The sequence below is a fragment of the Amblyomma maculatum genome, chromosome 4 (assembly GCF_055883805.1).
Source record: "Amblyomma maculatum isolate TAMU_Amacu chromosome 4, ASM5588380v1, whole genome shotgun sequence".
Classification (NCBI taxonomy): Eukaryota; Metazoa; Arthropoda; class Arachnida; order Ixodida; family Ixodidae; genus Amblyomma; species Amblyomma maculatum.
In genome coordinates this window covers 162649118-162674682 of record NC_139347.1, presented here as the reverse complement: position 1 = coordinate 162674682, position 25565 = coordinate 162649118, and the positions used below count along the sequence as shown (strand labels likewise).

At 43.5% G+C, this 25565-nt stretch overlaps 1 protein-coding gene across 2 annotated transcripts in view; it reads left to right on the top strand.

The window, feature by feature from the left end:
• LOC146193389 (MAM and LDL-receptor class A domain-containing protein 1-like) overlaps nt 1-25565 on the top strand; it is a 301641-nt gene that overhangs the window by 261240 nt on the left and 14836 nt on the right. Inside the window, exons 54-61 of one of the 2 annotated variants that reach the window (XM_084602739.1) lie at nt 612-862; nt 1573-1804; nt 5213-5335; nt 5916-6052; nt 10819-10933; nt 16918-16980; nt 20038-20100; nt 21765-21956. In XM_084602739.1, coding sequence (XP_084458865.1) covers nt 612-862; nt 1573-1804; nt 5213-5335; nt 5916-6052; nt 10819-10933; nt 16918-16980; nt 20038-20100; nt 21765-21956 — 1176 coding nt within the window. The remainder of the gene's footprint in view (nt 1-611; nt 863-1572; nt 1805-5212; nt 5336-5915; nt 6053-10818; nt 10934-16917; nt 16981-20037; nt 20101-21764; nt 21957-25565) is intronic. The other variant, XM_084602738.1, reaches the window with a different exon arrangement.

Here is a 25565-nt window from a genome sequence, read left to right as displayed (position 1 = left end):
ATTGAAAATGCCTTGAAAACTATTATTTGCGGTACAGTTGAAGCCGCATCGAGGGTGAGTGAAGAGGGGCATATTTGCAGAATTTCGAAGTTCTGTAAAAGGACTTTGCGCCAAACTGAAAACGCCTGCTCCGCCTTCCCTTTCCTGCCCGATCGCCCGTTCTGACCCTCGTCAGTAATTTTACGAAAATATTCAGCTACTAGCCATGCAAACGTTACTGATCGACGTTTCATAATTTATGTTTGGAGAGAAGGGCTCGTGTGTGCGCGAAAGGATGCCTTATTTCTGGGTATCCTCACTTTCTTTATGAAGCAATTACACATTATCAGTTACAATCGCAAGCGCATCCTTATTCGCATGATTTTCAGCGCAATGCTTCTGTTTTCTTTAAGCGAAAGATGAAAGTGAATGGTAATACATTGTATCCCAATCGAATACAGTCAGAAGTCATACAGAAACAGTGGAAAAGACACCCTATGCCCTCGCTAATGTGCGGTGTATACTGCTGTTAAGACATTCGTTCTTGAATTTACATTTTATTTTTCAGTCGACCCTCTTGAGATACCCTGCTCCTTCTGTTACCCAACTTACTGCTCATAACACGCTCGCAGGTCGCTTTGCCTTGGCTTTGCCTCCTGGCGGCCGCATGTTAAGTCCTGAGGGATGGTACGATTCGTCTCGTCATAAGTGCCTGCGCTTCTGGTTCTTCATCGCGGGAAGCTCAGCGGAGGCTCTGAACGTCACTCAAGTTTCTCACGAACGTCGACAAGAATCCCTTTGGTTCGCAACGAAGGCTGATGCGCCGATCCAGCAGTGGTTTTCCGCGGCTGTCGCATTGCGTAGCGACACCCAAGGGACTAATGTGAGTGGCCTGTTTATCTCTTTGGCGCATTTCTAAAATTTTTTTTGCGGCGGATGTAAAGTGACGGTGATGAAAACATAGGCCGAAGAAATATTCTGCGTTGAAACACAATGTGAGGTAGTTAAATATTAATTATACTCTAAATTATTGCGGGCTGTTGGCGATGACATCCGCCATAATTGTCGTGGAGATGTGGGTCGCCTGCTGCACATCATTCTCTATATGTCATTTACCTGTCGATACGGAAGGAACGACGAATTACAAGCTATTACGTAATGGTATTGAGGCCGCTAATGGGTCTCAATTATTGGCAACATAATAAATAACGATCGTGAATGTTATATAGCCGGAACATTTCTACTTACCATGGCAACCTAGCCATTTTGAGTTGCCGTAACTGGAAGCCATCATTGAGTGAAGTGCAGTAATTTACTAGTAATATTTTGTATTGTTTATGTGACCTAAATTCAAATTATAAATGCCATACCTCTTTGATTGCGGAAGTATGAAAAAAAAATTGCCTGTGTCAACTAAGATGCGAAAAAGAGTTCCTGAAGAGTGGTTGTTTCTCTTCTGAACCTTTCACATCCGCGCCAAGTGAGGCGTTTGGTTTGCAACACTATTATGAACTTCAGTAAGACGTGAGCATAGGGCGTTGTCAATGTGATTTTGCGCTTTAAACTTGTGACATGGCCCTTCTTCTACGACAGCTGGTATTCGAAGGAACAACCTCCGGAGGCCTTGGCGCTGCAGTTGCCCTGGACGACATTAGCTTAGGCGAAACATCCTGTCCTTCCCCAGGAAGTTGCACGTTTGAAGAAGACATGTGCAACTGGTACAACAACAGAAACCTGTCCTATGCTCAGTGGTATCGGCACAGAGGAAGCACCATATCTAATCTTACCGGCATCAATAAAGACCACACAGTGGGGACAGAAGACGGTAAGAGGGAGTCTGTTTTATAATAAGTACATGTGGTATGATGCGGAAGTGTTTTATTAGAATTTAGTATATGCCCTTATACATCACCCTGATACGGACTATTAAGCACTGTTAAAATTGAGGCAATCATCTCAAAGTGAGGCAAGCAGTGTGGTACCATAAAACGTTTTCTTCTAGAACTTAGCATTGATCTTTGTCATCGCAAAAATTAGAATTTCACACCAGCACAGATAATGCTGTATGTGGTCGTGATACAATGATACAAAGTGCAGCATTACAAGGTGTTACAAGGCAATGCGAAATATTTCTTTCCTTAAATACAGATTTGCATAATAAACAGTAAAGCACATTCGTGAAATGAAACTGTGTGATCTGGAAACTGATGTTAATAATAAACAAAAAATAAGAAACGCTAGAGTTTCCGAACTATTAGGATTTGCGAATGATCTAGGCTTGCCCACCAGCATTTATGGTTGCATACTGCGAAATCGCCGTTGAGAGTTTTGCTGCCGAGACTCAAGTTTCGAAAAATGTATTGTTGCACTAACATATAAGCCCCTGAGAGAGAAAAAGACCGTGGCGTGCAGTTAGGTTTTGGTAGCCGTGCTTTAAAAGAGGCTTGTACAGCAAGAGCCCTATGCGCCAGGTCAGGTTTCATGTCAAAATGCATATAGCAACATGACTGAGCAGCTTGTGAATATGGTGACTGCGCAGGGTCTAAATGGGCTTTGACTTGAAAAACGAGAATGCCGTCAAATATTCGGCTCATGGTGAATCAGTCCGGTTGCATATGATGCTACCGCATAGAGTGATCAAAGTAATCGAGGCGGAGGTAGTGCTACGGTCAATAAGCGAAGCCTTTTAGGGAAGAAGGCACCGAATAGAGGAATTCAAAATGTCACAATGTTGAAATGGTAGGTGTCAGCAACTTTCATGATCGCAACTCTGAAGCAGCTTCCTTTTGCGAAGCGTGTGGAAAACTTTGCTTCTGTTTTGAGTAATAAATCATCGATGAATACTGATCTGTAAATGGCAGCAAGTTTCACCTGCTCAGTGTTTTGCATCAAACTGTCTTACAGGGTGTGACCTGAAATTTTGGCCGACGAGAGCAACAGAACTGAGGCCAGAACCCAGAGTGTTGTATGTGGCGGGTACCAGGAATAGTTAATTCCGCAATTGTCATTGTCACGTTGCCCGGGATATGTTATGGCTTCCGGTGTGTTTAGCGTGTCCTTTTTGGAATATCAGAATAAAGAATTAGATGAGGCTGCTCTTGCACCTAAAGTCAAAATTTCGATTGTAAATAAATATCAGCTCCACAAAGAGCCTTCTGATACATTTTGCTGGATATATATATATATCTCTTTGCATGAAACAAAAAAGCCTTTCGCATAGCTATTCTTGTTATTGAAAGGATCTTAATTTTGATTTAGCGCTGTTCACCGCGCCGATTGTTTTGTGTTATAATTTTGATAAAAAATCACCAATTTTGGGGCTCTGTACCCTCTGCTACGATTGACCTGCTACGAACCAGAGGTCACAGTGTGGATAACAGCTTATCATTGGTACCATCTATGATGAACCGTCACTTAAGCTTTGACCTTACGCGTTCCTCATGCTCGTTGACGCCTCCTCGACTCTATAACTAGGCCAATTTATTACTGCAAATTCATGTTTGCCCATGCCTAACCTATGCCTTACCAAAGCAAAAGTAGGAAAAATGAGTCCCTGGCCTCACCTAAGCAAGATTTGCAGGATTAAACCTGAGTCAATTTTTTAATTGGACACTGCGTTACAGGTCCATCTAATCACTCCACACCTCGTGTTGAACAATGCTCGCATTTCACGTGATATCATGCTATTTGAAAATTGTAAAGGTAAAAAGAGCTCGGATTTGGAAAGTAAGTACATACTGTCGGTATCAAAAGTTTACGGGATGCATTATGCGGAAAACATTCGTTTAGACATAGTCTGCTGTGCAACCTCCTTGCAGACTTCCAAAGCATGACGAGCCTTGCATGCTGAATTGGCTGACAACAAGCCCGCGTGACAGGGTTGGGGGGCAGAGTATAAATTTTCTTTTCTAAAGAAACATTCTGAGCAAAAAGGCAAGCGGAAAAATGTTGCGGCTATTAGTGGATGTTTTGACTAGTGGGTGCCCCTCTCATAGGCGTGTTGAAAGGAGCTAAGATGCGCAGCTGGTCGCTTATTTTTATTGTGCGCAAAGTTTCGTTTTGCGGTAAGTATGTGCCTATGTAGCTTGTATAATGGGTGTTTTCTAAAGGTTGAAAAGATCGTTTTTTTTTCAAACTTGTGGGAGATTCGTGGGCAAGTCTTGCTTTTTAAACCGCACACTAAGGCGAATATATTGTACCTAATAGAGGTCAGTGAAGAAATCAATAACTAATCAAACTTAAATAATTGACTTTGTTATACTTCATTATAGTAACAAGGATTATATTTGAAATTGAGGGCGGTCAAAACAAGCTACAACATTTTAAATTATCTTTATCGGCAGTGCGTTCTCAAGAAAAAATGATGATGTTGACGGGTCCTTTCCTTCACTATACTTCAGAGCGTGTCACTTATCGTACAAACCGACTTAAGTATGCCATTTTTGGATTCCTTTAAATTCTTTTCTCTCCTTTTACACTCGAACTATAAACTAATTGAGGTTATACGTTACGTCACCTGCCTTGAGATAAGTTTGCGCGGGCCGTGCCTAATCATTTGGTTTCGTATTTTTACTCTTGTATATTATGTGTAACGTCTTTAACCACTTTAGCAATTATCTACTTTTACTGCTCTGCTTTATGTGAACATATTCTGTGCCAACTCATGCGATGTCTCAGTGTCATGAGATAGCCGTATTGCTAAATAAATAAATTTATTGCCACAAATACCCATTTCGGCTCCTAAAGTTGGCTTCCCGCAATGCCCTTTTTTTTTTCTCTAAAATGGCGTTGCAGGCGTAGTAATCTAAACAGAATCGTGTAATTTGCCTCTACAATATGAAGTAGGCGAACGCCTTTCGGGTTTGCTCTATTAAAAGTACAAGAGACGCCATTTAAAAAATCTGCATTTCAGGAAGCCCGCTTAATGAGCTAAGAAATGCGTATATTTGGCAATGAATATAACTAACAGCATTATCCATGAAACAAAAATAGAAATAAATTGACTGAGTTTTTATCTTGACGACCTTAAATTTATAGTGTTGTCCCTAAAATAGAAGGCAAAAAAGGTATTATATTTTAGCGTTTTAATTGTTGGGATCACTGAACTCTATCACGCGTTGCTGTAGAATCCAGCTGCACTAGCTATACGCATTTACCTCTCGCAGGGCTTAAAATATCGACCTGGAGACAGTTGAAAAATAAACACACGGTGCCTCACATTTCATTTTTCCAGGCTTCTATCTGCTGCTGGACGCTGAAGACATCGCACAAAACCGCCTTGGAAGCTTGCGAAGCCAAATTATTTCTTTGGGACCGACTGTTTGCTTCCGCTTTTTCTACTTCATGAAGAAAGGATGTACGTTTGACTTCTTTTCATTTCCTGTTAGACTTCTTCATTGGTTGCAGTAATTCTGTGCTGATATATCGGGTTACACGGAAGCACCCTAGTTTTTTGTTTGCCTATTCCAGTCCCTATTTCCGTTATATGTTTGAAGCCTGCGCTTTTTTCCTACTTATATACAAGTCATCTACCCACTCATTCGGTGCGCATTCTATGTTGGTTGCTGCAGGGTTGTTCTTGCAAATTGAAATCTACGACCGACTACACTTACAATATGAACTGTGTATTCTATGCGAAATTGCAATTTACTTTGTCATCTTGTTTGTATGTCATCTTGATTTGTGTCAGTATGTTGCTTCCTATAGCCTTTCCTCGATGCAAACGGAAAAAAATAATATTCTTTCTTTTCCTTCTTCCCTTTCATGCCTGTAGATAAGTGGAGTCCATCAGAATGCGTAAATTTATACTTTCTGTTAGTGCTATCATATTTCTGAATACACTTAAAATTACTGCTAATTGCTCGCAATATTTCGAACTGTTAGAAAAGTGTACAAATACTTATCCACTCTGGACGTGAAATTTGTCGGTCTTTCAGCACGAGCACAGTTGACAGTTACGTTCCTGGACGAGACTGGCCTGCCACTCGGCCAACCCACGCTTGTACATTCCACAGAATTGAGTGAATGGACCTTGCTTTCTCTGGAGCGAACAGACACTCCATCGCGGTTCTCGGTGAGCAATATTTATGTATTGTTTGTCTTTATAGGCCACCATGCCTTAATATATCAAAAATTAAAACCAGCAGATTTTAAAGTTGGGACCAAAATTAGCCCACATGCATGCTTCAGCTGCGAGACACCGCTCCACCTACAAAGGACCCATACGCAGCAGGGTGATCGCGAAATAGAATGTGGTGATGTGACAGTCCGCTAGTACTACAACTTCAGCAGCAAAGCGTAAGGAGAATGCTTTGCGGTTTATTGCTGTCCCGAAGACAGTTTTTTTGTGTATACGGAGTAACGCCCTTTACGGACAAAAATAAATAAGAAAGGTAGGCCAAATTTAAGCCCTTTGAAATTCCAGGGATCATGGAGAACATGACCTTCGGGCGATGTGATCGCATTAGCTTGGAGGTTATCAGAAATTAACTTGGGCAATAACATTCCCCTTTTAAAATGAAACCCGAGTTGCGGCCCGAAATTGAAATTTTCCGTTAAGATCAAAAAATAAAACAAAATAGTATTTGCATGAATGGGAAAGTACTTTACAACGTTTTCTGTTGGAAGTCTTCACTGATTCTCCTATAAAGGCCGCTTTAGAGAAATAAACAACGCTATGGTGAATACGAAATAAACTCAATTCAATAGTAATTTCAGGAAAACAAATGTCTTAGATATTTTTCAAGTATGACAAAGCAAGCACAAAGAACAAAAATGAGTTATTTTAGAAGAACGTAAAGCTGTCTACAGCGAAAGTGGCTCATCAATACTGCTTTGAAAGGGATGTATGATTAGCCTTTGCGGAGACAGGCTGCTTTTTTCAGCCATATTGGGAAGAAACCTATTAAACGGTTTGACAGAGCTACTAATTCACCGAGCACTTTTAAATTTAATTGGATTTTATGATAAGGGTATGATCAAAATAATCGAGTGCCTGATTACAAAAATGAAAATATAGTGTACGGCATGGGTAAAAGCGAGCAACTTTGCAGAGAAAAAGCAATTTTAGGACTCTGTGACGTGTACCGGATGTTGGGGTTGGTGATGTGAAATGTTCAACGCGGTTTGGGGCCGATTCTAGAGGACCATATAATCATATTTATTTGAGCACTAGACTTAGTTGTCCTCCATCAAACTTCAATGGCAAATAGTCTTTCTGTACCTTGAAATATTGTACAAGTGCTGAGAAAATCGATCCTCAACCGATAGGCGGATTTTCTGTAAACCGACAGTTGCACCTGGCTGGCTTTTAATGGATAATTCTTACAGTATTATAAATGTACGCAGCCTTTCACCTCGACAGGGTACTATCATATGCATAGACTACCGGAACATTTGATGTGACCCTAAACAATATACATGCGATTAATATCGCACACAGGCATTTATAAATATGATTATCCCCGTTGGTTGTATTCGCATTGGAGGTAAATCACTTTAAGAACATTCTTTGACATTATTGCTCAAATTTTTCCTATAAATATTGCCTCAAATCGGTCAGCTACTCCCTTGTGGACAGAAGGAGACTGAAAGTCTCGGAGGAAGCAAGAACAATAAAAGAATTACAACCGATTTCTATAGTTAACCAAATGCAAAGTAGGAGCGTAGCACTACTTATCCCTGCTACATTTTTCATACAATTACACTTTGTTATGCTTCGTATTGCATGAGCACGCAAGGCACGTTTCCTCATTCTTTGTGCTTCTAGGTTCTTGAGCCGTTTACCTGCAATATCAGAATCAGTAGAGTCGCGTTCCCGCTGTCTTTGTAACCGTTGTACTTCGATCAGCACGTCGAGCACGGCAAACCTGCGCCGTTGTGCCAGAAGGCCCGGCTTCATCCATTGCGACACGAAGGAAACGCACGCGGCGCAGCCGCGTCCTCAGTTTGCCTTACACCATGGTCAATGATTCCTAAAAAACAAAAATAGACACGCTGTATTGCATCCCTCTTTGGAATGCATTGCTCCGAGCTTGAACGGTCTGGGGTGGGATAAAAGGGGGAGAGAGAGATTTGAGAATAATTTAGGGAATTGGCAAAACAGATGCTCCAGATTTTCTGCATCAATACATTCCGAGCTTGAACGAAGGTCTGCAGGACGAAGAAAGGTAATCCAGGAGCAGGGAAATGCGCTTGTAGGCAAGCGCCAGTTAAGGCGAGGAAGTAAGCAAAAGCTGCTTCACGACGCGGCGAGTGGCTCGGGGCCGAGGCCCAGGGAGCACCGCGCGTACACGTCTGCTGTCCGTGAAGGCTGAGGAGTGACTGATGCGAAGGGAGAGATGCCGAAGTTGAGGACGCGCGAGAGACACACGAGTGCTCAGGCCGGTGTAACACACGCTTGTACAACAGTGCCCGCTAATGGCAGCGACGCCCGCAACTTGGACACGACCCACTCTCTCACTGGTTGAATCTGTGCGGCCGCTACGGCCCCTCATGTTAGGTCGCGTAATGCGGGCATCGCCACCTTCTTTTTCCCTTCAAGTTTCCCGCAGAACGGGCAGAGAGAGAGAGAGAGAGAGAGAGAGAGAGAGAGCGAATTGTGCTGCATTTGCGCGGCCGCTCGTCTCCTCAATACCGAGCCGCGCGGCGCGCGCGTCGTCAATTTCTCTTTCTTCACTTCACGAAGAGAAAGAGAGAGAGAATAAGCATCTTCGAAGAGAAATCGACGAAATCCGGGATTGCGAATGGTAGTGCTACGCACTAAAAAAATCAAATCGTTATACAAACTACCGCCTCCACATACTAATATTTGCTTTAGTATGTCGAGTAGCGACTCGGCCTATAATGATTGGCGTCGTTGGGGAGGGCTCCTTAAGTTTCGACCACTTTGGGTTCTTTAAGGTGCATCAATATCGCACCACCGCATGCGGTCGCCTTGCCTTTCGCATCTATGAAAGAGCCGCCACCGCGGCCGGAGGTGCAGATAGGATGGCAGTGATGAAATAAATATTACTTGTTTCGTATTTATAGAAAGTCCACAAATCAGGACATTTTGCCATTTGAACTTGTAAGGTGCACGGAGTGTAGAGCAGATATTGCATTATTCACAATAATCATGATCGGTTAATATATTGTCCATTATTTTCTACTTAGTGATCCTTCAACAATATTTGAGACAATTTCCGGGAGAAGTGTTATTTTTTTTTTGGTCCTGGCTACGTTGTTCAGAGATTTCTTTCGAATAGTTGGTGAGAGCTGTAGTAACCGTATACAAATACAATACTTCTTTCTGCTATTTTCAGTAATTTAACTCTTTAGTAAAATAACACCAAGCTGGCTTCATTGCTCTTTATGAACTATGGCTACTGGATAAATAACAATCTTCCATATTTACACCACCACTAATGTGACAAGATTTTTTAGTTTTGTTGGAAATTATGGTTAAGGTATAGGACTAAAATGAGCAGTCGTGCAGGTGCTGCGGAATAATTCAGAATAGTCATTAGCGAGTGAACGCGTGTGTTTTCTAATGTTTCCTTTGTCGTCTTCTGTCCTCCTTACCTATGAATGAGTACGAGAGGTCTACGTATAACTGTTGGAAGATATCTTTAGCAACTGCGCAACTGCCATATCCCTCCATAACGGAAGTGGATAGGCCCCTCGACTAATGTGCCCAAGGATGCGAGATCGAATCTTGGCCGCGGCGGCCGCTTTCAAAAAACACAGGTGGTGAAAGAGACCCAGGTGGTGGAGAGCCCTCCACTGTCATTTCTCCTACCCTGAGTCGCTATGGGACATTAAATTCTTCAAACGACTCCAAGCGCTATTTATTTGATGAAATTGGCCTGGCTGAACGGGGAATGCACATCTGATTTCCTAGAGAGGCAAAACACAAAGTTCGGCCCATAAACCACTATAAAGATATTAAAGTAATGCACAACAGCCTAGCAAAAAAAAAATCCGCGAAAGGCAGCCGAGCACTAGACGTAGTAACACAACAAATCTATAGTGACCGCTTACCAGACGAGAGATGTCCAGAGCTGAAGGAGATCGAAGCTGAAATGAAGAACTGTTGACAATTGCTCATTGAACACCCTTGTACCCATCTATGAAGATATACCTTGAAATCTGTCGATACAAGATTATTCTGCATGAATCAGGCCAGAACGGATATTTGCACAACTTTTAGTTAACTGTGTTGAAACGAATGTGCAACAAAATTACGTGCACCCGGAGAACAAAATTTATTTATTGAATATTATTTTAGCCACAATTCGTTTTGGATAACACGGCTAAGTGCACATACACTCTACCTAACGAAGACTTTATCACCTCACACAGGTCGGCAGATGAAGTGATGGGTTGAAAGGTAAATATACACATGGTAAACTAATACGCCGCTATGAAAACACCAGTACCACATTTGAACACGGTTTGGAAATGAATAGACTGCTGGCATGGCATAAGAAAGAGAATACCTATGGCATGAAATAGAACAGCAAGTAAGTTAGGAAGACTTATTTAATATTCTTAGGTGTGTTAAATTGCATATCTGGGAAAGATGAGCGGCTGTTTAGGAAGTTAGAGATCAAGGAAATAAGAGCTTGAGTATCATAAATAGTTGTCACTACGGGTAGTATGAAAATATATCTGCAGGGATAAAAGCTAGTTTGTCACGCGTCCCAATACCACCAGAATGTTAACACAAATACTTTTAAGAAGATAGCCTGCGCATGGTCACCATAGCCTGTGATGCATAATCGAAGCTTTGGTGAAATAAATTTAGAGTGAAAGCACTGTCCTTCGATGACGTCATGCATTACTCTTCTCCATGAACAGGTTGTCATCAATGGGCAAATTGGACGAGGTTCGAGTGATATTGCGATTGATGACGTTGACGTCCGGCCAGGGAAATGCGCAACAGCGCCACTGTCCACACGGTCTCCTCAACAAGGTACGACATCAGGTCATTATCGCCGTTGAGTCAGTACATCCTTTTGTTTTACTATGGAAGCTCTCTGAATATAGGTTTATGTGTTAGTGAAATATATAGTGCTATATTGCCGAATTATGCGACATTTATATGCATACAGTGGATTGGAACTAGAAAGATCACTCTGGGTCATCTACATCAAGATATCATAATGGCCTCAAGTTACAAAGTCAATATTCGGAATCACGTACGACGGTGTCTTTGTTAAATCGAAAGCTTCACTATGGCAGGTAATTTGAGCCTTCAGCATAGCGCCGATTTTCACATTTAAGGGCAGTCAGGAGCTCGCACTTGGAACTTACTGGGGTACCTTCTTGACCCAGCCAAGTCCAGATCTACCTAATTAGACGACTTGGCAAAGCTATTGCACATTGCACAAATATCAGGGAACCGACGTAAGTCTCCTCCGACACCTACAAACCCTATACATCAGTTTCCATCCCTTGACCACCCTTCCAACGTATACGGGACATAAAAATCAAGAACTTGATGCCACCATCTCCGAGGACGAAGTATTCTTGACCGTAATGCAGTTTCGCGTAAACTCTGCCCACAGTGCGGACGGTGCTCCCGTAAAATATCTACGAAACTTGGACGATGCGTCAGTCACAGAACTTATAAATTTTATGAATGATTGTTGGGTGGTAGCCGAATTCCTGCTCATGGAAGCATGCAAAAGTGACGTTCATAAGCCAGGCAAACGGTTCGCCCTTGAAAACCTGTGGCCTATCTCTTTAGCATCATATGTAATAAAACTAATGGAGCATATTATCCCCAATCTCCTCCACAGCTATGTCGACGATCGCCACCTCCTACCACCCACAATGCTGGGCTTTCGCTTTCGACTCTCAGCACAAGATGTCATGCTGCAATTTTCCCAGCACATATTACAACTGCCCATTGGCTATAGTGCCAAAGCTATCCTAGTTCTAAACTTAACCAAGGCGTTCGATAATGTCGCACATGCAGCTCAGCTTAAGAACCTTTGCTCAATAATCCCTAATGCAAGAACCTTCAACTACGTAAAGGATTTTCTCCCAGGTCGAACAGGCGAACTAAATTTTGAGATCCTCATATCTGGCACTATATCTTGGCAGCGGCGGCACCCCAAAGGGGTCCGTGCTGTCTCCCTTCCTCTTTAACCTGTCTCTCTTCCACTAAAGGACGGACTTAACCGCATACACAGTCTCACACATTATACGCCGAAGACATAACGCTGTGGGTCACATTAGGAAATGACGCATAAATAGAAGAAACCCTACAACCAGCAGTGGACACCGTTACCGACTGCATAGAGAGGGCGGGTCTATCCTGCTCACCTACAAAATCAGAACTGCTCATGCATAGGACAGGCACAGGGGACAATACCGAAATCCGGGTGCATGTTAAGGGGAAAATTATCCGTCATAAGGGTTCCTGTCATTATGTCCGTCATTATGTCCGTCATAAGGGTTCCTGGAATATACATCGAGAACAGTGGCATAAACACAGAGTCCCTCAACCGCCTCAAGGCTGGTGTCTCTAGGACAGTGCATATCATACGTCGAATTGCTAATCGGTATTCGGGTATGAAAGAAACTGATCTCGTCCGCCTGGTCCAGGGTTTTGTCATTATTAGCATTACCTACATGATAAACTACCTGAAAAGTAACATAGAGAAACACAACGTGTTGATTGCCTGATCAGACGGGCACTTGGTCTCCCCATAAATACCTAGCTGAGCGCCTCAGTGCCGTTGGAGTCCACAACACTTTTAGGTAGCTGGTAGAGGCCCACCTCACAGCTCCATACGAACGGCTAACCTACACACCGACAGGACACTTTATCATTGGTGCCCTCTCAACTGGTTACCCCGCAATAAGGCAGGGCAATCTCATTTCCCATGAGCCTGCGAACTCACTTGAAAAGCCTACCTCTCCCGAAGAATGTGAACCCTGAATGTAGTTAACACAGGCGAGTAGAAAGATCCAAAGCCCTACACAGCAACACCAGTAGAAACAAGACACGATCTATGTCGATGCAGCCAAGCAAGCGGACCGTAATGCCAGTTTGATGATGAGGACTAAATTATCGAGGCCAACATCTCATGGCCGGTTCGGGCATTACCAATGACCCGGAGGAAACGGAGGAGGCTGCGATCACTCTCGCGATAAGTTCAATCTCAGCCCTTATTATTGTCACGCACTTCCCTATGTCGCTAATATATTGTTACGACGTTTAACAATATATTAGCGACTCTATAACCGCAATAACAAATTCTGAAATTACAGCAAAAGCATGATATCCCCTATAGCACTAACATTGCTACTTGCCTCTTAAACGACTCGCCGTTCAATACAGCTAATCTGGACACCAGCACATTCCTTCATTCCGGGTAATGAGGCTGCCTACAATTTCGCTCGAGGACTCGTCAGCTGGGCGACGGAACAACCCCTCATGAGGCAGATGAGGGACCGTATGGTTGAGGGACCGTATGGTTTCCTATAACACAATTACGCTAAACTTCAGTCAAACACGTACCTTATACTCTCCGTACCCTACGCACGAAGGAGAGCTCCGGAAATTTCGACCTCCTGGGGTACTTTAGCGGGCACTGACATCGGAATTGTATCTTTCGTGGAGGCCGTCATTGCACCCGCCGCCGCTTCGCTGGTGGACGAAGAGTCTTGCGACGCGTATCTTTCTCTCTCTCCCTCCCTTCTCCCAGGGCCGCACGAGGCAGCGGTAGTGGCTCCGCTCCAAAGTAAGTCAGCAGTCCCGTGCATTTTCTTTTCTTTCTTCCTACAGTCGCAACAACGCAGCACAGCGTACAATCCCCTCGGTTTTCGCCTCCATCAAAAATCGGTAGCCGAGGCCGGGATCACATCTTTGGATGCAGAAGCCGAGCAAATGAGCTACTGCTCTACGGCTGCGTGTTATATACACATAATAGGCGTATAATGAACACAAAGTATACATCAATTATTATTGCAGAAGGATGTGTATTTCGTCGACCTCTATGAGTATGGACATGCATTTCTTTATACCTAGTGATTTTGAGCTACTAGGAAAAGGCGAATGTGGTCTTTGAGTATATGGGGTTCATAAATATATAGAGCATATTCTCCGGTTGTTGCTGCTGGTCTTTTCACTTTAATATTTCTAAAGTACCACCTAGGGCTTCTGAGGTATTATGAAAAGGCGAAAGTATCCCTTGCATCATCATCATCATCATCATCAGCCTGATTATACCCACTGCAGGGCGAAGGTCTCTCCCATATTTCTCCACTTAACCCGGTTCTGTGCTAGCTGCATCCACTTGACCACGGCGATCTTCTTAATCTCATCCGCCCACCTAACTTTCTGCCGCCCCCTGCTACGCTTTCCTTCCCTTGGAATCCAATTTGTTACCCTCAGCGACCATCGGTTATCCTCTCTTCGCACTACATGTCCTGCCCATGTCCATTTCTTCTTCTTAATTTCTACTAGAATGTCGGTAACTTGAGTTATTTCTCTGACCCACTCTGCACGCTTTCTATCTCTTAATGTTACCCCTACCATTTTTCGTTCCATAGCCCTCTGGGTTGTCCTCAACGTAAGTAGAACTCTCTTGGTTAGCCTCCACGTTTCAGCCCCATAGGTGAGTACAGGCAAGATGCAACTGTTGTATACTTCCCTCTTGAGCGATACCGGTAAGCTGCTAGTCATAATCTGCGAGTGCTTGCCAAATGCGCTCCATCCCAATCGTATTCTTCTTGTTATTTCCTTTTCGTGGTCCGGGTCTGCGGTTACTACCTGTCCTAAGTAGACATATTCGCCTACTACTTCCAGTATTTCGCTACCTAATGTAAACTGCTGTTCCTTCCCGAGGCTGTTGAACATTACCTTAGTCTTCTGCATATTGATTTTCAAGCCTACCTTTCTACTTTTCCTGTCTAGGTCATCAATCATTATTTGCAGTTCATCCCCCGAGTTGCTTAGCAAGGCAATGCCATCAGCAAATCGCAGATTACTGAGGTATTCTCCATCTACCCTTATCCCTAACTGCTCCCATTCCAAGTCTCTGAATACTTCCTCTAAACAAGCTGTGAATAGTACTGGGGAGATTGTGTCTCCTTGCCTAACACCTCTCTTTATGGGAATTTTGTTACTTTCTTTATGCAGAACTATGGTTGCTGTGCAGCCGCTATATATATCTTCCAGCACTTTCACGTATGGCTCGTCTACCCCCCGATTTCGCAATGCCTGTATCACCGCCGAGGTTTCAACTGAGTCAAATGCTTTTTCGTAATCAATGAATGCTATGTATAAGGGCTGGTTATATTGCGAGCATTTTTCTATCACCTGATTGATGGTATGGATACGATCGATAGTAGAGTACCGTTTCCGAAACCCTGCTTGATCCTTTGCTTGATTGCAGTCTAAGGTTGTCCTGATTCTATTAGCGATTACCTTAGTAAATACCTTATACGTAACAGACAGTAAGCTGATTGGTCTCTAATTTTTAAGGTCCTTAGAGTCCCCTTTCTTGTGAATAAGGATAATGTTTGCATTCTTCCATGGTTCCGGCACCGTCGATGACACCAGGCACTGCGTATACAGGGTGGCCAGGTTTTCTAGCACGATATCCCCCCGTCCTTCAGCAAATCTGTAGTTATCTGATCCTCTCCAGCTGATTTCCCCCTTTTCATAGTTTCTAGTGCTTTCTTGACCTCGTCCTTCGTCACTGGTGGAACGTCTGACTGTTTTTCCCTACTGCCAATCTCATTACGGTCCTGACTACTTTGGCTACTGTAGAGATCTGTATAGAACTCCTCGGCTACTTTGACTATTTTTTCCATATTAGTGATGACGTTGCCCGCCTTGTCCCTTATCGCATACATCTGGTTTTTGCCTATGCCCAATTTCTTCTTTATCGCTTTAAGGCTTCCCCCGTTCTTTACAGCATGCTCAATTTTCTCCATGTTATACTTCCTAATATCGGCCACCTTGCGCTTATTGATTAGCTTCGATATCTCGGCCAATTGATCTGGTCTGTTGGATTGGAAGCTTTCATACTCTGGCGTTTCTTAATCAAATCTTTCGTCTCCTTAGACAGCTTACCGGTATCCTCTCTAACTATCCTACCGCCTACTTCTAACGCGCACTCAGTAATGATATTTCTGAAATTATTGTTCCTTGCCTCTAGGATAATGTCGCCATCCTCAGTTAGAGCTGAAAACCTATTCTGTAGCGAGATCCTGAACTCTTCTGCCCTCCCCCTCACCGCTAATTCGTTGATGGGTTTCTTTCTTACTAATCTGTTGAGTTCCTTCTTCAGATTTAGGCTAATTCAGGACCTCACCATACTGTGGTCACTGCATCGCACTTTCCCGATTACCTCTACATCTTGCATAATGGCGGGGGTTGAACACATTATGAAGTCAATTTAATTTTTAGTCTCTCCGTTAGGACTTTTGCATGTCCATTTCCGGTTCTTCCGTTTCCCTTTCATATTTGGGCTCAAATTTGCGCAGTATAAGGTCTGGCTGTTGCTTCTCATCTTTCTGCTATAAATGTGTGACTTAAGAGCCGAAGCCGAAGGATTTGTCTGCAAGCATTTCTCCTAAAACTTTGCTTTGATTGTTCTGGGGCACTTCCCGATGCAACCATGTTGACAGCAAGAAATTTGTAACTTGAATTCTGCACTTAGACAAAACTTACTCATTCATTTATGAGGGTATAAAATTTATTGCTTGCGGTCCGAAGTTAGCCCTACTCAAAATTTGCGATTTCCGCACCGCTATTTTTCAATGGCATGCTCAATATTAGTAGCAGGTTCATTCATCTCAATTTATTTTTCAAAATCTTGAAAAGTAATAAGAGATTCCTTAATTTGTTAGTATGACAGGTTTATAATGTCAGAATGCCGACACATCATATTTACTTTTTTCAATTTGTTATTCTAAAGTATACTTATTTTGCAGGGTCCACAACAAAATTTCCCACACAGCCTTCTACACCGAAAGAAACTGCTACTCCACAAACAGGTACGTCAGCATTATCGCTTTTTCTTCCACATATCCAGCCATTAAACAGTATACTGTGACCATGACCATTAATCAGTGATTATTGGAAACATTTTCTCATCTGACGAAATTGCCGCTGGAGCATGACGGAAGAGGGGAAAAGACGGCGATAAAACTCGCCTTTGTTACTCCGGATGGCCTATATGAATTCAAAGTGATCCCCTTTGGCTTGTTCGCTGCGCTCATCACATTCGAACGTATGATAGACACCGTCCTCCCAGGCTTCAAACCGCAGAGTTTTCTTGCGTACCTGGATGAAGTTCTCCTTTTTTCAGAAATGTTTGAACATCTCCAACGCCTTCGAACTGTCCTGTCTTGAAAGCCAGCCGTTCGACTGACCTCACGCTCAACCGCAGATGCCTCTTCAACTATACTGAACTGAAGTTTTTAGGTCATGTTATGAGTGCTGACGGAGTGCGACCGTACCCCGATAAGACTGCCGTTGTCGAAGTTTCCCATTCCGACTAATAAGAAAGCTGTTCAACATTTTCGGGTCTGTGTGCGTACTATCGGACGTTCATTCCCAACGTTTTTTAGATTGCGGAACTGCTGACGCACTACACGAGCAAGGAGCCTTCCCTTGTGTCGAATCATGACCAGCAAACCGCTTTCTATTGGTTTCGCGAGCACCTTCAAGCCACACCTGTTCTGCACATTTCGACGACGAGCCTAGCACCGAGGTACGCACCGACGCCAGTAGTGTCTGCTTTGGCGCAGTCCTCGCCAAATGTCAAGATGGGATTGAAAGTGTAACAGATTATGCTAGCAATACTCTCACGCGGGGAAACAAATTACACCCTGTCAGAAAAGGAAGGATTTGCTGTCATAATAGCCACTATGAAGTTTCGCCGCTATCATTACGGCCGATCCTTTAACGTTGTCACGGATCATCATTGCTTATGCTGGTTGGAAAATCTGCTAGACCGGTCTGGACGAACTGCACGCTGAAGTCTATGCCTTCATGATTTTGACATAGCTATTGTTTATAAGTCAGGCAGCAAACACAAAGACTCCGAAATGCTGTCACGCGCATCCGTTGACACTGGTGATGATGCAGCCGATGACCACAGCGGCTTTCTAGGTGTCCTAAGCGCATCTGAGCTCAGGGACGGGCGGAGATCTGATGCTGACATCCTCCCACTCATTGCTTATCTTGAAATGCGTGTTATGCCCCTCATTCGACGCCTATCTGAACGCCTTGGTTCCTTCTGCATGCGACAAGTCGCCTTGTGTAAGAATTCTTAGGGCCAAGAAAGAGCTTACATTCTGATAGCTCTGTGCGAGCACCGTGCGGACATTCCCCTCGCATGCCATGACGAACCGACGTCGGGCCATTTGGGTTTCTCACGGACGGTCGCTCGAGCACGCAAAATGATTTACTGGCCAAGACGCTGCAGTGCATGCTAGCGCCGTTAGAAACAGGTTCTTACACCTGCCGGATTTCTCAATCCCGTTAGAACCCCGCGTTCTCCGTTCGACCGAATTGGGATGGAACTCCTCGGCCATTTCCCTTTTTTTGCAGGCGGGGAACAAACAGATAGAGGTCTCTACTTACGATTTAACTAGGTACGATGAGACAGAAGCCATTCCTTGTGCCGCACTGTCCAAACAAGCTGAGTTTTTCATGCACAACATCGTCTTGCAGCGTGATGACCCTTCATACGTCATTATCGACAGATGGACAGATTTCACGTTGCAGCTTATCGACCACATTTTTCAGTTGAGCTGCGCGACGCATCGCAAGACGACAGCGTGCCATCTACAGAGTAATGGCCTTACCGCAAGGTTTAATAAGATAATTGCGGAAATGGTGTTAATGTTCATCCATGTACAGGACAAGAATTGAAATGTGGTGCTGCCGTATGTCGCCTTTGCGTAGAATACGACCCTACAGGAAACAACGCGCTTCACGCCATTTTGACCTGTCTACGGACGCGAAGTCCAGTATGTTTGAATCTATGACCAGCTCGCCCCAGATGCCCAGCAATACGGTCTCCGCACTGAGGAAGCCAGCCAGCTCACTCGCGTGCACATTTCGGACGGCAGCTGACTTCTGAGGCACCTCCGCCACCAAGAGGTCGGCTATGAACCTGGTGACGCCAGTCTGCCGCAAAGGCTTGTCCGAGAAATTTCTTTCCCCCTACATCGGTCATACAGTGTTACGTCATGTGTGTCGTCAGTTGAATTGATTCCAGAGGGCGCCGCACAACCAAAATGCCAAAAGCCCAGCTCCGACATTGTTCACATTTTGCGGCTTATAAGCAGTACTATCCGCGTTAGCGGCCGTAGTGACCGTTTTTTTTCTTACCATTATTTCCTGTGTTCTTCAATTTTCCCCATTTGTTTTCGGAAGATGAGTTGGGGCTTAATGCCACCTAGCATTGTCAAGAAGCGCATGAAAGAGGGAAGCACGACGCTCGCGACCGAGCGTCTGTGTAGTTTCTGCCGTTGTGACTGGGCTGACCCCATGTCATAAAAGCTCTTATGTGCCCCAAGTCACTGATTATGTGATAATATAAAATTCGCCACAATGTATTCGGCTATTCAGAGGTTGATATTTATTGGTCTGTAAATATACATGATTGAATCCACCTAGCAGTAAGCCAATTAAAGATCCCGCTACCTTGAACCGAGTCTAAAGTACTCACCCGCACATATTCTAAAAAAAATATTGAATGTTTTCGGGTGCCTTCTAGATGAGCCATTGTAGTATCACGAAGCTTGCTACTTGAGTTGGTCATTACGGTGACGGGAAATACGGATTTCTTTGCATTAATGGGGGAATAAAATTTATCACATGCGGCTCAAGGTAAGTCTTATTAACCACTCTGTGATTATAGTACCGCTATCGTGTTGAAGTGCATGTATTTATGTTCATTCACGCTCAATTATTCTTTGTAAAATCTCGAAATTTAGAGAAAGTTCATAATTTCTTACCGTGATGGATTTATGTGCCAGAACTATAGCATATCGTGTTGACTAATTTTATTTTTATCCTACAATTACCTCATTTTGCAGAAACAACAACCCACTTTCCAGCACAGCCTTCAACACCTAAAGAACCGATCACTCGAGAAAGAGGTAGGTCAGCATTACCATGAATTTGCTTACTTACCCTGTCATCAAACACTATACTTCGACTATCTGCATTCGCCAGCGAGGCATGAAAACTATTAAAAAAAGGAAAAATAAAATCGTATATATAAATAAAAGCTTTCCATCGAAGTGTGATACGAAGGACGGCAGAATACCACCGACATTTAAAGCTGAAAACTTATTAATTCGACGCCGCAGTTCTTATGTACACATTCGGCGGTTAAAGCTTCTCGCCGTTGGCGCAGTTGACGGTGTAACCGAGCGAGAGAGAGTCACGAGGCAAAGAGAATTTCTCAGAAGAGAAATTCTCCTCGCATCAAGAGAAAAATGGAGTGCTAGCGAAGTCAATGTACTCGGCAGGTGTATTGTGAGAAAGTTGTCTGCTGTGGCTCAAGATGATCTGCAATGGCAAAGTTGGGTAAGCACTATAAGGTCCAATGTCGCTTGGCTTATTGGGGTAATATTATAGAGAAGGGCAAGAAGGACGAAATCAAGTCTCTCCAGGAATGTACGAACTTGAACGATGCGATCTAGATGGCCATAGACGGTTAAGATATGACGCTGACTCAGCGCACCATTATATGGGATAAGGACAGGTTTCTCGCAATTGCGCCCGATGAGGGAAAGAAGCCCCCATATATCAGTTCAGTTTAGTCGTTCAGTCGTGTCCGACTCTTCGTGACCCTATGGACCATGTCACGCCACGCTTTCCGGTCTCTCACTATCTTCCTAACATCACATAACTTCATCTGCAGTGCCTCGAGGATGCCATCTAACCAACGCGTTCGCTGCCTACCCCTTCTCCGGCGACCCTCAACCTTTCCCCATATATACTCTACAGTGAACATGCCCAGCCTGCAGATTTACCTTGTCGAGCCTCAGAAGATAGCTCTCAAATTTCGCATTAACCATCAATACATTTTGTTTAATCATAATTCATTCACCCAGCTCGAACTCAATTATATGAAGCACTTCCCTGAACTAGTTTCGTTTGTTCAGGCTGATAAATTACTAAAGAAAATATAATTGTCTTCTGTGCCATATGGTTATGAAAACGCAGCGCCTCGCACTCAGTTGAACAATACTAGATGTTGCTTTGCTATCACTGCGAGTCGGTGGCCTTACTTTTATGTAATATGTTAGGCTGGAATGCCAACATTTGTCGCGACAACTTGCCCCGAATGATCGCTCGACCATCTGTAATAAACTGCCACTGAAATCATGCTTTCTGGCAACCGTGGTCTCATGCATGATTCCAGAAGCGCTGCACCATATTATTCTAAAAGGAATAGAAGCGCCGCCATAATTACTAATTTTAGCTTCCGGCGTCATATTTCGCGTCTCATGAGCCATATAATGTTCTGTCTTAATAAAAATCCGCTTGCTCTAAGAAATGCCGTTAGCCAATAAAGCGGGAGACAAGCAGGGATGTGAAACTTTCTTGGTGTAGTCACAAATGCCGACGTTAAATATCATACCGCTACGCTCGAACCTATTAAGCAAATTGAAGCAATAAAATACGACCTGAATTTTTCCGCAGCAGTCAGGCGACGGCACAACCTGCGTCATTGAGCCAAAAATTGGGGGACAACTTGTACTTGCACCGCATGATACATTTTGAGTATTGTATGTTTTTTTTTTTTTTTCAGAAGAGACATGGCCCTCAGGTGAAGTTTCAACCGAGGCGACCAAAGTCACAAATCCAACAACCGGACCACCAGGACATTCAGCTGACTGCCCCCGAGGTCGATTCAGCTGCCGGGACGGCAACACGTGCATTCCAGGAGTACTGCTGTGCGATGGTATTCGAGATTGTCCAAACGGACTCGATGAAAACTGCGGTAAGACAACCATTTCAGCTAGCCAACGGGCTTAACTTAAGACTAAAGAAACGTTTCAGACTACAAATCTTCATTTATGACTCGTAAACTAAAAAGGAACCCTTTCGAGACATTTATGACACTTTAGGGGAGAATTTCACTTGCGAATCATCTGTTAAAATCATCTTAAGGAGTGCGAAAAATATTATAATCTTTATTTCATATCTTTGTGTGCGCGTCTGCAAAGGCAACTTTACCAAAATGTCTGCTAGAAAATTGACTTGCAGATCGGAGAGCGACCTAAGGTAATTCTTTTTTCCTAGATAAACATTTTATTTCCTGAAGAAATAAAAGAGCTGGCCGCATTTCTGTTATTGCCATCCCTTAAAGAGGCGTTCACAAATCTTACGTGATAATTTTTTCAAATATTGAAGACATACTGCCTTCAGAGTAGCGGAGGTAGAAATCCCTTTTCGTTCCTGCTTTATTAATCTCTCTGATCGCCATTTATGAAATTTTCTTACTGCTTTCAGAGTAGTGGAGGTAGAATTACTTTTTTTTTTCATTCCGCCTGTATTAATCTCTCTGAAAGCCATTTAATTATTTTTCTAGTGTTCCCTGGCCTTCAAGTTAACGCATTTATTATAACGTACCTTAGTACCTTGATTCGGTTATCTCACCAAACCGCAGTTTTCAGATAAAAAAAATCTGTGATGTACCACGTGATTCTTGTTTGCTTGATAAGGCGGCTTTAATGACAACCATCTGCGCCTACACTTCGGTGGTTGCATTTCGCACACTTTAGCCAGGTTACACACATAATCACTGATCGCGGGATCAGCACTTCTATTGCCTCGCGCACAGTCGTTCGCATATACGCAGAATCCAACTTTACGTGCACGACCAGACGAGATATATGCAGCGTGTCCTAGCCAATATTTGCAAAGAGCTAAAAAATCATATATTTTATGAAGGCGAGAGAAACAACTTGCATACGGCTGTCAGGCGCCTTTGGTGCCATAGGAAATTTAGTTTTGTCAATAATAAAAATAAATATTAGTTAACGCTTCTATATTTTTAAATATGGACCTCAGAAAATCATTCTAACTTTTAAAGTTGGAGAGCCTCTTCTGAAACCCCATTTTATTATTTGTCGCAAGGAAAACCTCAAGTGTACATTTTTTTCCTACATCAGCCTTTAAGGGTATGATGCGATAACGAAGGCTACCATCCGACTATAAAGCCCTACTTAATCAACTTGAACCTACGAATGTGGCCTAAGAGTAGCGTGCCTGACTAGGCTTCCAAGAGCACTGGAAGGTTGATCCTTATTACATCTTTCTATGCCGAATGAGCAACTCGAATTGTAAGCCGCTCCCGGATTTCTGATGTTGTATGACCCCGTTGAAGTCACACAAAGCATCGAAGAATCAGTGCTTGGCCCTATGAGCTGCCAGTTACTACCTGCCAGCGCCATGTCAGTGACCTTTTGATCACAACGCGTTCATCGACATCACAGTTTTGGCGTAAAGCTCCATTTAACCCTATCGTGATAAAAAATCACGTGGCTCGAGCCTTCGCGTGCCACGCTTTTACTGGTCTTAGTATTGGCTTGAACGATTGAACAAGCCCTGGCCGCAACACGATTGCCCCTGTGAAGAGGTTTGCATTGGTATCTTTCCCTGCTTCCGCCAGAAACGTGACGGTGCAGGTTGCAGCCAGTACAGCTAGCTGGCTTGCTGCACCATCTCCAACATATAGGCGTATAGCTCTGGATAGGCACCGTCAAGTCACCGCACCTTATTTCGTTCACTCTAGCGATGATTGACAGCAGCACAATGACTAAGCGTGTTTGCATAAACACGCAATTTTTTGTAATGCGCCGGCTTTCTTTTGAGTTTAATTAAGATACACACGCGGTGTTTTCTTTTTAGCTAATAATGGTTTGTTTTTGTTCATCGTGTTTAACGTACCAAGCCGCTCATGCTATGAGGTATGCCGCAGGGGAGGGCTCCGGAAATATCGACCACCTTCAGTTCATTAACGTACACTGACAAAGCACAGCACACAGGTGCCTTGCTTTTCGCCTCCATCGAAAAACACCCGCCGCGGCTGGGAGTCGACACCGCATCCTTGGGCACAGCAGTCAGGCAATCTAACCACTGCACCATCGCTGCGGGGCTTGTTGCAAATGTAAAGGGGATTCCTGAAGATGCTCTCCAAACTGGCACAACCCATTTTTGTCGAACCTCAATATTAGGTAATTTAGAAAAATGATTTTGAATTCATTCATAATTAATTGCAAAACGATAAAAAGGCTGTGGTACGCCAGAAAATTGGTACCAGTATTCATTGCGTTCCTTGCCTATTTCATATGTTTTCGTTTGCATCCCATGCATTAAGTTAGCATGGACACCAGGTCTTTATTGCGTTTTTTTTTAAAGATGTGTGAACCTGCCTTCATGGCCTAAGGTTGCGTGTATAACTCGGAACGCAAGGTTTCCTGGATCTACTCGCTTCTTTCATGAGCTACCCGAGTTGGCAACCTTTTCTAATGCAGCCACGATATGACGTCTTGTGAAATCATGGTACACGCACACCAGTGTGTGCACGTCGGGATACGTCCCCTGCCTGCAGTCACTTACCAAGTGAAGGGTAGCGATTTTCCCTCACATTGCCGCCTACTTCATCTCACATGCGCAAATCAGAAGTCCTAACGCTTTCACTTCAAAACCAGAGTCCATGTACCGTTTCTAGCAGTGAGTCCTGATTTAATAGTTCCTCAAAAAAAAAAAAAAAAACAACTTCGCAAGCGAGGACAGGTCTTCTTATACCCTTAGTTTCGGCTTCTTTACGCCCACTTGAGGGTGTAGAGAAAGTGTAAAGACATGGAAAAGAGTGTAAAGACGTGGAAAAGTCTTAACGGGGAGATTAAAAAATGAAATTGACTTCATAATGTGTTCAGCCCCCGCCATTATGCAAGGTGTAGAGGTAATCGGGAAAGTGCGATGCAGTAACCACAGGATAGTGAGGTCCCGCATTAGCCTAAATCTGAAGAAGGGACGCAACATATTCGTAAGGAAGAAACCCATCAACAAATTAGCTATGAAGGGGAGGACAGAATAGTTCAGGATCTCGCTACAGAAAAGATATTCAGCTCTACCCGAGGACGGCGACATTACTCTAGAGGCAATGAACAATAATTTCAGAGATATCATTACTGAGCGCGTGGTAGAAGTAGGCGGTAGAATAGTTAGAGAGGATACCGGTAAGCTGTCTAAGGAGACGAAAGATTTGATTAAGAAACGCCACAGTATGAAAGCTTCCAATCCAACACGCCAGATGGAATTGGCCGAGATATCAAAGCTAATCAATGAGTGCAAGGTGGCCGATATAAGGAAGATAACATGCAGAAAATTGAGCATACTGTAAAGAACGGGAGAAGCTTTAAAGCGATAAAGAAGAAATTGATCATAGGCAAAAATCAGATGTATGCGATAAGGGACAAGGCGGGCAACTTCTTCACGAATATGGACAAGATAGCCAAAGTAGCCGAGGAGTTCTTTACAGATCTCTATAGTAACCAAAGTAGTCAGGACCGTAAGGAGATTGGCGGTAGGAAAAAACAGT